This window comes from Pan paniscus, chromosome 23, assembly GCF_029289425.2.
Source record: "Pan paniscus chromosome 23, NHGRI_mPanPan1-v2.0_pri, whole genome shotgun sequence".
Taxonomy (NCBI): Eukaryota; Metazoa; Chordata; class Mammalia; order Primates; family Hominidae; genus Pan; species Pan paniscus.
This window is the reverse complement of record NC_085927.1, coordinates 30,620,882-30,632,923: the sequence shown is the minus strand read 5'-3', so window position 1 is coordinate 30,632,923 and position 12,042 is coordinate 30,620,882. Positions and strand designations below refer to the sequence as shown.

General features: G+C 47.7%; 1 protein-coding gene across 1 annotated transcript in view; it reads right to left on the bottom strand.

Moving 5' to 3' along the window:
* The window catches only part of CRKL (CRK like proto-oncogene, adaptor protein), a 37,371-nt gene extending 27,305 nt beyond the window's left edge, over nt 1-10,066 (bottom strand). Inside the window, exon 1 of the mRNA XM_003806883.5 lies at nt 8,156-10,066. Within this exon, the coding sequence (XP_003806931.1) occupies nt 8,156-8,466 (311 nt within the window). The 5' untranslated portion in view covers nt 8,467-10,066. The remainder of the gene's footprint in view (nt 1-8,155) is intronic.
* Between the last annotated feature and the right edge of the window lie 1,976 nt (nt 10,067-12,042).

Sequence of the window (12,042 nt, the reverse complement as noted above, 5' to 3'; positions counted from 1 at the left end):
AGGGTCCCTCTCCAGTAACAGAGAATTAGTCCTTCAGATCTTTCCCCACCCAGAGCAGTTTCTCAAAAGTAAAACTCATCAGTTCTCCTTTTAAAATCTGACAGTTCTCTTCTTAAAAACTTTAGATGGCTCCCATTGTTAAGCTCATTTACAAGGCTGAGGAGGCCCTTTACAAGTTGGCTTTATCTTTCCTTCCTAGGTTCCTGCCCATCATCTACATTAATCATTACTGTGTCTTTACCAGCAAGCACTGCCACCACCTCTTCTACCACCACCTCTTCTACCTCGTATACTTGTTCTCATCCTTAAAGAATCAGTTGAAGAGCATCTCCTCTTTCAAGCCTCTCCCCACCTCTTAGGTACAGTTGATCGCCTTTGCTTTTAAGCTGTCATGGCATTCTAATTTTTTCAATAGACCAAAGCTTCTCAAAGACAAAAATCAAAAACAAAAACATGGTTAACTTCCATTAGATGCCAAGAGTCTAGCAGTGAGCTTTGGTATATAGTAGGCCTCCATATATTAAAGAACTTCCCTTTCCTATTTCCCTCCTTTTTTGTTTCTGAAAGCACAAAAGCTCAGGTATTCAAATTACCTAACTCTGGTTTAATACTGTCACAAAACTGGTGTGACAGAATTCGAATACCGTTGAGTGTGCACCTTCAAAGCCTCTTCTCATCCTCTTCCACTGTTCTTGTCACGTTCATTCCAGGTGAGTTGCTATGTGCCTGGTGGCCCCACCCAACTTGTTATGATTTTAGCTCAGATTCAACTCAAGTTAATCTGAACTCCCAACTAATAGGCTGTGCCCCCTTTTACTTATCTGAAAGAATTAAAATAATGTTTTTTGTTTGTTTGTTTTTTGTTTTCCGAGACGAAGTCTCGCTCTGTTGACCAGACTGGAGTGCAGTGCGCTGGCGCAATCTCGGCTCACTGCCATCTCTGCCTCCCAGGTTCAGTCTCAAACTCCCGACCTGCCAGACCTCCCAAAGTGCTGGGATTACAGTCGTGAGCCACCACGCCCGGCCCAGAATTAAAATATTTTAATCTTGAAGACCCTCAGAAATCTAGTCTAATCATTTAGATCAAAAGGAAAAATTTAGGTCACAATTCTGTGGATTTGAGTTTTAAAAGTCACAAATCAAATGGCTACTAGTACTTTCCATGGGAACACAACTCTTTTTTTTTTTTTTTTTTGAGACGGAGTCTCGCTCTGTTGGCAGGCTGGAGTGCAGTGGTGTCATCTTGGCTCAGTGCAACCTCTGCCTCCCAGGTTCAAGCGATTCTCCTGTCTCAACCTCCGGAGTAGCTGGGACTACAGATGCATGCCACCATGCCCAGCTAGTTTTTGTATTTTTAGTAGAGACGGGGTTTCACTATGTTGGCCAGGATGGTCTTGATCTCCTGACCTCATGATCCACCCGCCTAAGCCTCCCACAGTGCTGGGATTACAGGCGTGAGCCACCACGTCCGGCTGGGAACACAACTCTTAATTGGACAAGATTCCATTCTCAGCATGACAGTGTTCTTGTTTTTTGTTTTTTTGGAGAGAGTCTCACTCTGTCGCCCAGGATGGAGTCCATCTGCACGACCTCGACTCACTTTAACTTCCACCCCCCAGGTTCAAGTGATTCTCCTGCCTTTAGCCTCTTAGGCACACGCCGCCATGCCCAACTAATTTTTTGTATTTTAGTAGAGACGGGGTTTCACCGTGTTGCCCAGGCTGGTCTCAAACTCCTGCACTCAGGCAATCCACCCACCTTGGCCTCCCAAAGTGCTGGGATTACAGGCGTGAGCCACTGCACCCGGCCATGTTCTTGTATTTTCTCTGAATCAAATTCACATGATTTTAACTACTGGTCAGGAGAAACGCAAAGGGGTTTATTCACAGTGTTGAATTCTATGCTGATTAAAATTACTGGCAATCCTTTCCCCATTCCAAATTATGGAAGTCTAGATTTGAGTTCTTAAATAATTAGAACAGGGGATGTAAAGAGGAGGCACAACCATGCTTCTTGTTTCCTCCTGTCCCTTCAGGGAGTGGCTTCTACTTCACAGGTGTGTGAGGCTCCTCTTCTGGGCTCTCAGGTTAGACTAAGCACCCTTTCTCAGTTCTCCCACAGCTGTTTCACCATGCATGGAGATTAAATATATTAAATATATACAACTTACATTCATTCATTCATTCATTTTTTGAGACAAGGTCTGGCTCTGTTGCCCAGGCTGAAGTGCAGTGGCATGATCATAACTCACTGTAGCCTCGACCTCCCATGCTCAAGCAATCTTTCCATTTCAGCCTCCCAAGTAGCTGGGACTTAAAGGCGCATGACACCATGCTCAGCTAATTTTTTAATTTTTTGTGGGAATGGGGTCTCACTATCTTGCCAGGGCTGGTCTCCAACTCCTGGGATCTAGCGATCCTCCTGCCTTAACCTCCCGAAGTGCTGGGATTACAGGCATGAGCCACCGAGCACAGCCAACCTTTAATTTTTTTTTTTTTTTTTAGTAGCCAGGCGCGGTGACTCACGCCTGTAATCCCAGCACTTTGGGAGGCCGAGGCGAGCAGATCCCCTGAGGTCAAGAGACAGAAAACCATCCTGCTCAACATGGTGAAACCCCATCTCTACTAAAAATACACAAATTAGCCAGGTGTGGTAGTGCGTGCGCCTGTAGTCCCAGCTACTTGGGAGGCTGAGGCAGGAGAATCACTTGAACCTAGGAGGTGGAGGTTGCAGTGAGCCAAGATCGCACCACCGCACTCCAGCCTGGCAACAGAGCAAGACTCTGCCTAAAAAAAAAAAAAAAAAAAAAAAAATGCCGGGCGCGGTGGCTCATAACTGTAATCCCAGCACTTTGGGAGGCCCAGGCGGGCGGTTCACGAGGTCAGGAGATCGAGACCATCCTGGCTAACACGGTGAAACCTCGTCTCTACTAAAAATACAAAAAGCTACCCGGGCATGGTGGCGGGCACCTGTAGTCCCAGCTAACTCAAGAGGCTGAGGCAGGAGAATGGCGTGAACCCAGGAGGCGGAGCTTGCAGTGAGCCAAGATCCCGCCACTGCACTCCAGCCTGGGCGACAGAACAAGACTCCGTCTCAAAAAAAAAAAAAAATTTTTTTTTAGTAACCAGTAAGCTCCTCAGAAGCATGATAGGGCTGTCTGATTCAATGTTGGTTCCATATTACCAGGTACATGTAATGCTCAAAGTCTGCTGAGTACAGTACATTATTTTCTTGAAGGGCCAACTTCCTTTAGTTTTTAATGGTAAAATTTTATTTATTCTAATTTTTCTTCATAGCCTGAATTTATCTATCGACACAAGCTAGAAATGGAAAATGTCAAACAAAGCAAGCTACCTTCTGAAGCATTCTGTTGTTAAACTGGAAACAGCCCTTATTAAATAAAAATACACTAGAGCTAGGCCAGGCGCAGTGGCTCACACCTGTAATCCCAGCACTTTGGGAGGCCCAGGCAGGTGGATCACTTGAGGTCAAGAGTTCAAGACCAGCCTGGCCAACATGGTGAAACCCTGTCTCTACCAAAAATACAAAAATTAGCCAGGTGTGGCAGTGCATGCCTGTAATCCCAGCTACTAGGGAGGCTGAGGCAGGAGAATCTTAAACCCCAGAGGCGGAGGTGGCAGTGAGCCCAGATTATGCCACTTCACTACAGCCTGGGGGACAGAGGGAGACTTGGTCTCAAAAAAATAAATAAAATAAAAAATAAAATAAAATAAAATCCACCATAGGAATACCACAAATACAAAAAGCAGTTAAAGATAAAAACAGAAGATAACAAAGTTACAAATAGACCAAATCATCCCTTCTTCCCTTTCCTTTCATCCCCACCCACCAGCAAATCAATTTTATCTCCAAAATAGGCATCTCCAAGTCACAGCTCCACTGTCACTATTAGTCACCATCATTTTGTAGCTGGATTACAATAACAGCCCCAGGTCACTCCTCTGCCTCAAATTCCTTCCTTGGAGCCCACAGCACTTTAAATAAAAACCCAATTCCTGACCCTGATCTTTATCTCCAAACTCATTTTATATGTCCCCCTTTCTCCTTTAAGAAACACACTCCCAGGCCGGACAGGGTGGCTCACATCTGTAATCCCAGCACTTTGGGAGGCTGAGGCAGGTGGATCATGAGGTCAAGATATAGGGACCATCCTGGCCAACATGGTGAAACCTTGTCTCTACTAAAAATACAAAAATTAGCCGGACATGGTGGTGGGTGCCTGTAGTCCCATGCAGTCCCAGCTACTCAGGAGGCTGAGGTAGGAGAATCACTTGAACCCGGGAGGCAGAGGTTGCAGTGAGCCGAGATTGGGCCACTGCACTCTAGCCTGGCCACAGAGTGAGACGTCATCTACCAAAAAAAAAAAAAAAGCCGGGCGCAGTGGCTCACACTTGTAATTCCAGCACTTTGGGAGGCCGAGGCGGGCGGATCACTAGGTTAAGAGATCGAGACTATCCTGGCTAACATGGTGAAACCCCGTCTCCACTAAAAATACAAAAAATTTGCCCGGCATGGTTGCAGGCGCCTGTAGTCCCAGCTACTCGGGAGGCTGAGGCAGGAGAATGGTGTGAACCCAGGAGGCGGAGCTTGCAGTGAGCCGAGATCGCGCCACTGCACTCCAGCCTGGGCGACAGAGCGAGACTCCGTCTCAAGAAAAAAAAAAAAAAGAAAAAGAAAGAAAGAAAAGAAACACACTCCCAACACAATGGACTTTCTCACCTCAGGACATCTACATAAGCTTTTCCCTAAACCTGGAAGGCTCTTCTCCTCTCAGGCCAAGCCTTGCCTAGGCTGGGTTCTTCTTTACCCTTAGGTCTTAGCTTCATGCTTTCTCTGACCACGCCACCCCAGGTAGGTCCCTCCTGTTATACAGGTCCCTCCTGTATATTGATCTTACTAGTACTTTATTTTTCTACTTTTCAGTCTGTCTTCTCCACTACAGTAGGAGTTCCACAGGAAGAAAGTACGTCTGTCACACATCTTTCCCAGTACCTACACTGGGTTACACTGGGTTATAATTCTCTTATAAACATTTGAATAAAAATATAAAATTAAAAATTATGAAGCAGTCTAATGAAAAGGATAAGACTATAACAATGCAAGTCACCAGTCCTTAAATTTCAAGTAGGACATTATTGTTACAAATTTTAGCTATGCAAGATAAACCAAAATATTAGCCAAGAGGCATGAAACTCTGGCTTTAAAAGCTCAGTTTTGATGCCTGCAAAGTTAAGCCACTAAATGTATCCTGTTTGGGATGCGAAGAAGCATTACACTGAGTTTTCCGTTTGGCCCAGGCTCTAGTAGTCACTAGCTTTCTATAAAAGGCTAATAACATGTTAAACATAAGCCATGAAAACCAGGCTTGGGAGTGGCAATTCGAAGATTCAGTATAACAAAGTAAACTCAGTCAGGATCTAATTCAACCAGCATGGTGATCTCCTTCAGAGATACCTAGGAAAATGAAAAACTAAATTAAAGCAACAGGCCTGAGGCAGAGGGCACAGAGAAGGAGAAACAAAGCTGAACGTGAGGGGGAGGGTCAGAGAAAGGCCCTATAATCTGTGAGGGGACTGGAACAGGTAGGATTTCAACAGATGGAGAGTGAGGTGTAGTTAAGGCAGTCAGTGAAGAGCCAACAGCTGGAGCAAAGGTGCAAAGGTACAAAAGTATGAGTAAGGAAGGATGGCTACCAGGGAATAAGTGAGCAGCCTAGTACAGCTGCAGTAAAGGAAGGACGAAAGAGGGCAAAGACAGAATTACATGCTTGCTCTCTAAGAAGATGCATGCATGTACGGAAAATCTGGAGGCGATTCTGTGGATAGAGAGAAGCGGCATACTTCTTTTCCTTCCTCTAGAAGGAGACTCAAGTCATTAACTTTTTCCTTTTTTTTTTTGAGACAGAGTCTCACTCTGTCACCCGGGTTGTGCAGTGGCGCGATCTTGGCTCACTGCAACCTCCGCCTCCCGGGTTCGAGCGATTCTCCTGCCTCAGCCTCCAGAGTAGCTGGCATTACAGGCGCCCGCCACTACGCCCAGCTAATTTTTAGCAGAGACGGGGTTTCACCATGTTGGCCAAGATGGTCTCGAACTCCTGACCTCGTGATTCGCCCGGCTTGGCTTCCCAAAGTGCTGGGATTACTGGCGTGAGCTACCACACCCGCCCATTAACTCGCTTTTTGAAACAGCTGTATTATTAGTACTCATGACCTCAACATAAGCATATGCATGGCTTAATGAATGCCTGATATTAATTATATAATTCACTCTCACAAACGAGAGGAATAATTTATTCAGTCATATTACAAATCTCACTACAGTGGGTTCTAAGAATCTCAACTCCTTAAATTGGAATTATATTGTGCTCAAAGTTGACTGCAACTACCAGCATCTGCCAGGAACCGCAGGTTTCACCAATCAGATTCTTGGTGTCCTGGTCTTTGTTATACAGTATTTGATTTATAATCACTTTCTCCCCACTTTTAAAGTCCATTTAGTTCAGTAGTTAATCTTGTAGTCATTATACTGTCATGGCTTTTTTTTTTTCTATCTCTATCCCACTATGCAAACAGTTGGTGTCCTCAATTATAATAGCTTTTAATGTTTAAAGTTTAGAGTAATAGCCGGTCGACAAATCCATAAAGTCATAAACATCTAACCCTGGAAAAACTGTATCAACACCCAGTCCTTTTAAAATAGATGTTTAAGAAACGAACTGGCCAGTTTGTTACTTTAAAAATTCTAGGCAACTTTTCAACTCAAATTTGGGATAATTTAAATAAAAGAAACCTCTGATAAAATCAGTGTTACAGGGCAAACACAACAATAAAAGCAAATCTCTGCTAAAACGCTTAAGGCAAATTAAAGCAACTAATCAATTAAACTAACGTATTTCACTTGGAAAAGAGAATGCTTGGTCACTTTGCGTTAATTTTAAAATAAATACAAAATCATTAGACTTAACACAAAAAGCATGTCTGAAATTGAACTAGGATACAACTAAGTGTCATTCAAAAATTTTCGTTAATAACATTCTAGCCTAATTCCACCTTGGAAATTAACCAGACTGATCTCTGGCCTACTAATGGTCCTCGGGGAGAAAATATGCAATAAATTTTCCAAAAAATATCCTCGCTGAAGCCAATGCACCTTCTCTTATCTTTGTAATTAACGTACTATAAAAGTGGTGGTGTCTGGCCTGCTTCAAACTTGGCACCACAGTATCAATATATAGTTCTGATATTTTGGTTAAAGGTTTTTTTGTTTCTAAACGCTAAAGCATTTTCATTTTTTTGACTGTTCCAAAGGTTGCAGTCCTGGAGTTCTTAACCTGGAGTTCAGAGATCTGGAGGGAGTACAAGAACCTGGGATGGTGTGCAAACTTGTGTGTACGTGCCTTTGGCGGGGAGGGGTGGGGGTGGGGGTGGGGTGGTGAGTGCTCGGCTATCTTCAGATTCTCAAAGAAGTCTATGGCTTAAAAACGGTTTTTGGCCGGGTGCGGTGGCTCACGCCTGTAATCCCAGCATTTTGGGAGACCGAGGCAGGCGGATCACGAGGGCAAGAGATCGAGACCATCCAGGCCAACATGGTGAAACACCGTCTCTACTAAAAATACAAAAATTAGCTGGGTGTGGTGGCGTGCGCCAGTAGTCCCAGCTACTCGGGAGGCTAAGGCAGGAGAATCGCTTGAACCCGGGAGGCGGAGGTTGCAGTGAGCCGAGATCGCACCACTGCACTCCAGCCTGGCGACACAGCGAGACTCCGTCTCAAAAAAAAAAAAAAAAAAAAAAGAGGCTTTTAGAAAAACCAACAAATCCCTGCATCAGTATTACACCCAGAGAAAGTCACGAAAGGCAAAAAGCGTGCATTTTAACTATGCAACCACCGTTAAACATTCAAAACGCATCCTCTTCACATTGAGAAACAGCCTCGTGAGGGGGGAAAAAAAACGCATCCTCTTATCCAGTGACCCAGATCCTGACACTAGCTTTCTGTTAGGAAGGCCTTCTGGAAAATAATTTGGTTCAGAATGCGGGGAATATGGGTTCAAGCGCGCCCCACCCCCCTATACAAACACTCTTCGACAAACCCGGTTCTCGACCTTCCTCCGCGGTCGGGGAGGGCTCTCGCGTACCTGGGCGCAGGCTCGATGAGGGTGGTGGTGTCCAGGTAGTGGATCTTGTAAAACTCCAGCAGGGCCGGCAAATGGTCAAATTCCTGGTCCCCGATCTTAAAACGGCGGTTGGGCAGCGAGTTGATGATGTAGTGGGAGACCCGCGAGTTCTCGGACACCGACAGCACATAGTCCCCAGGGCAGGTGGAAGAATCGCGGACGAGGAACATACCGTGGCGCTGGCCCTGGAGCCGGGTCTGCGCCTCCTGGCGAGACACCGGCCCCATGTACCAGGCGGAGCGGTCCGAGGAGTCGAACCTGGCGGAGGACATGGTGTTGGACCGGGGACTCTGCAGCGGTAGGGGCGGCGGCTGTCCTCGCCTGCTCTGCACGCCTTAGCCCGGCAGACGGCTTTGGGGCCGAGGAAGGGCCTCTCGCACACCTCGAGGAGCGCTCAGAGGGCTGGGCCAGCACTTTCCTCTCGGCTCCGGGCCCGCAGCATCCTCCGACGCCGCCCGCCTGCTCCGGGGCCGCCACACGGAGAGAGCCGCCCGGGAATGCACGGCAGAGCCGGGGGGTCGGGGCAGGCAAACCCGAGCCGCAGCGGAGGCCACCCCGGGGTTCTCGGGCTGCTCGGCGTCCCAGGGGTGCCTCCAGTGACTCCCGGCCTGGAACGCGCCGGCGCCGCAGCTCGACGGGTCTTCACCGACCCCCGCCGTCACACGAGGCACCGAACTCGAAGGAGCGTCGCGCCTCCGGGGTGCTTTTGCCCAGCTTGTTCCCAATAGCCACAGCAACAAAATGGCGGACGCGGGAGAAGCGGCAGCCACCTCCCCCTCCGCTCAGCGCGCTCCGTCTGCGCACGCGCGGGGCCCCGGCTCCCGGCGGCCGCCGGGGCCCTCCCGTTACGTCACACAGCGCAGCCAATCAGGAGCACCGTCGCGACGATCAGGGTGGGCGCTGGTAGCGCCCGCTCCCGCGTTCCAGGAGGAGGCTGAAGAGGCGCCGGCGGTAGGCACTCTCTTCCTGGGCCGCTGCGCGCCGCTGGGGGCGCTGCGGCTGCCGGGTCTCCCAGCGCTGGCAGGAAAACAGCTGGAGCCGAGAGGGAACGGCGTTTCGAAAACCTGCTTCTGGGAACAAAGCGTAACGTGCAGGCTGAATCGCGGGCCAGGGAGGCGTGGCACTGAGGCGACCTGGCCAGCCTAGGGGCCTGAGGGAGGTCAAGGACTGACAGGTCCCGATGGGCCGAGGTGGCCCAGTAAAAGGATGACCCCAGGGGCAGATGTGACCACCAGATAGGTGACTGACTGAATGACTCAGTCCCCAGGTGGCCTGATAGGCTAAGGAAGCCCTAGTGGCTACGTGACCCGCTAAATGGAGTGAGAGGAGAGAGAAGGTGAGGGTTAGATTGACTCAATTAAGTGGTCAAGGAAGTCCACAAGTGGGTAACCTGGCCATCATGGGCTCTGAACTGCTGAAAGTAAAATACAAATGCCTCTCGGGCGTGGCCCCGAGGCTTCCCCTGCCCCGGATTATGCCTGCTTCTGCCTATTTATTAATCCCTATTTGTTTTTGTTTTTTCTTTCTTCCTTTCTTGCTTTCTTTCTTTCTTTCTTTTCTTTCTCTCTCTCTCTCTCTTCCTTTCCTTTCCCTTTCCTTTCCTTCTTTCGACGGAGTCTTGCTCTGTCACCAGGTTGGAGTGCAGGGGCGCGATCTCGGCTCACTGCAACCTCCGCCTCCCGGGTTCAAGCGATTCTCCTGCCTCAGCCTCCCGAGTAGCTGGGATTACAGCTGTCCGCCGCCATGCCCTGCTAATTTTTGTATTTTTAGTAGAAACGGTGTTTCACCATGTTGGCCAGGCTGGTCTCAAACTCCTGACCTCAGGTGATCTGCCTGCCTCAGCTTCCCAAAGTGCTAGGATTACAGGCGTGAGCCACCGTGCCCAGCCTGTTTGTTTTATTTTGTTTTGTTTTTGCGACAGGTTCTCCTTCTGTCACCCAGGCTGGAGTGCAGTGGAACTATCATGGCTCACTGCAGCCTTGATTTCCCCATCTCAAGGGATCCTCCCACCTCAGCCTTCCGAGTAGTTGGGACTACAGGCTCGCGCTGCCATGCCCAGCTAATTTTTTTGATTTTTAATAGAGACGAAATCTCACCATGTTGCCCAGGCTCGTCTCAGACTTTTGAGCTCAAACAATCCTCCCCCTCAGCCAAGATGTGAGCCACCCCGCCCAGCTATGTATGAAACAAGTTAATATATGCAAAGTGCTTAGAATAGTACCTGGCACATAGTAAGCATCATATGAGTCTTCCATTATTATTATTCAGTCATTCCCTGAGCCTCTACCTCTATACCCTAAAACCCTGAGCATACACCCTCAGTGGGTGGGTGAGGGTGGAGAGAAAAATCTCCACTTTTTTTTCTAACTACTTTTCACTGTCAGATTTACCACTTCATAATCACGTGCTCCTTGCCCAGCCCTTTTTTTTTTTTTTTTATTCTGATACGGACTCTAGCTCTGTAGCCCAGGCTGGAGGAGTGCAGTGGCGTGATCTCAGCTCACTGCAACCTCTGCCTCCCAGGTCCAGGTTCAAGCAATTCTCCTGCCTCAGCCTGCCAAGTAGGTGGGATTGATTACAGGCATGCACCACCATGCCCAGCTAATTTTTGTATTTTTAGTAGAGACAGGGTTTCACCATGTTCGCCAGGCTGGTCTTGAACTCCTGACCTCATGATCCTCCTGCCTCAGCCTCCCAAAGTGCTGGGATTACAGGCGTGAGCCACCGCCTGTAATCCTAGTGGTGATTTTTTAATTTTTAAATTTTTTGTAGAGATGAGGTCTCACTGTATTGCCCAAGCTGATCTGGAACTGCTGGGCTCAGGTAATCCTCCCAGCTTGGCCTCCCAAAGTGTTGGGATTACAGACGTGAGCCACCCACCCAGCTGCTCAACCTTCTTAATCTGGCTTCTACCCATGCTTTGACTGAATTAGGCTTTTTGGGTTTTGTTTTGTTTTTAAAGACATGTCTCTCTGTTGCTGACTCTCGTCTCAAATTCCTAGGCTCAAGTAGTCCTCCTGCCTCAGCCTCCAAAGTAGCTAGGATTACAGATGTGAGCCACAGCAACCCGCTCTCTGCCCTCTAAATGCAGAGCGTCCTTCACCTCTCCATAGTTTTTCCTTTAGTAGGCTAATAATCAGCATGAAGCATTTAGGGGTCACATCTCTGGTCACTCCAAACACATATTCTAAAAGCAGAACCAAAACTGACCATACTCTCTGATTACTATGTATACACTGTGGGCACAGCCTAAATTAATTTTTATCACATTCTATTGTAATTGTTCATAAATATTTTTCTCATCCCAATCTGAGCATCTTGAGGGCAGCCTGCTATATATTATTTTTTCTATTCCCAGTACCTAGCACATAATACATACTTTTTTTTTTTTTTGAGATGGGGTCTCATTCTGCTGCCCAGGCTGGAGTGTAGTGGTGCAATCTCGGCTCACTGCAACCTCTGCCTTCTGGATTCAAGTGATTCTCCTGCTTCAGCCTCCTGAGTAGTTGGGATTACAGGCACGCGCCACCATGCCTGACTAATTTTTGTATTTTTAGTAGAGATAGGGTTTCACCATGTTAGCCAGGCTGGTCTCGAACTCCTGACCTCATGATCTGCCCACCTTGGCCTCCCAAAGTGCTCGGATTACAGGTGTGAGCCACCACGCCCAGCCGATACATACTTAATGTATGGTTTTTGAATGTAGATGGATAAAGATGGGAGGAAGCCAGAGAAAAATGATAATTGAACATTAGCTGCTGGCTCACTCCCTTTTCAGCAGCCCTCTTTGCCTCAGCCCTCTTTGTCTCATCTTTTCAGGGTGTACTATCTGTCTATATAAACTATCT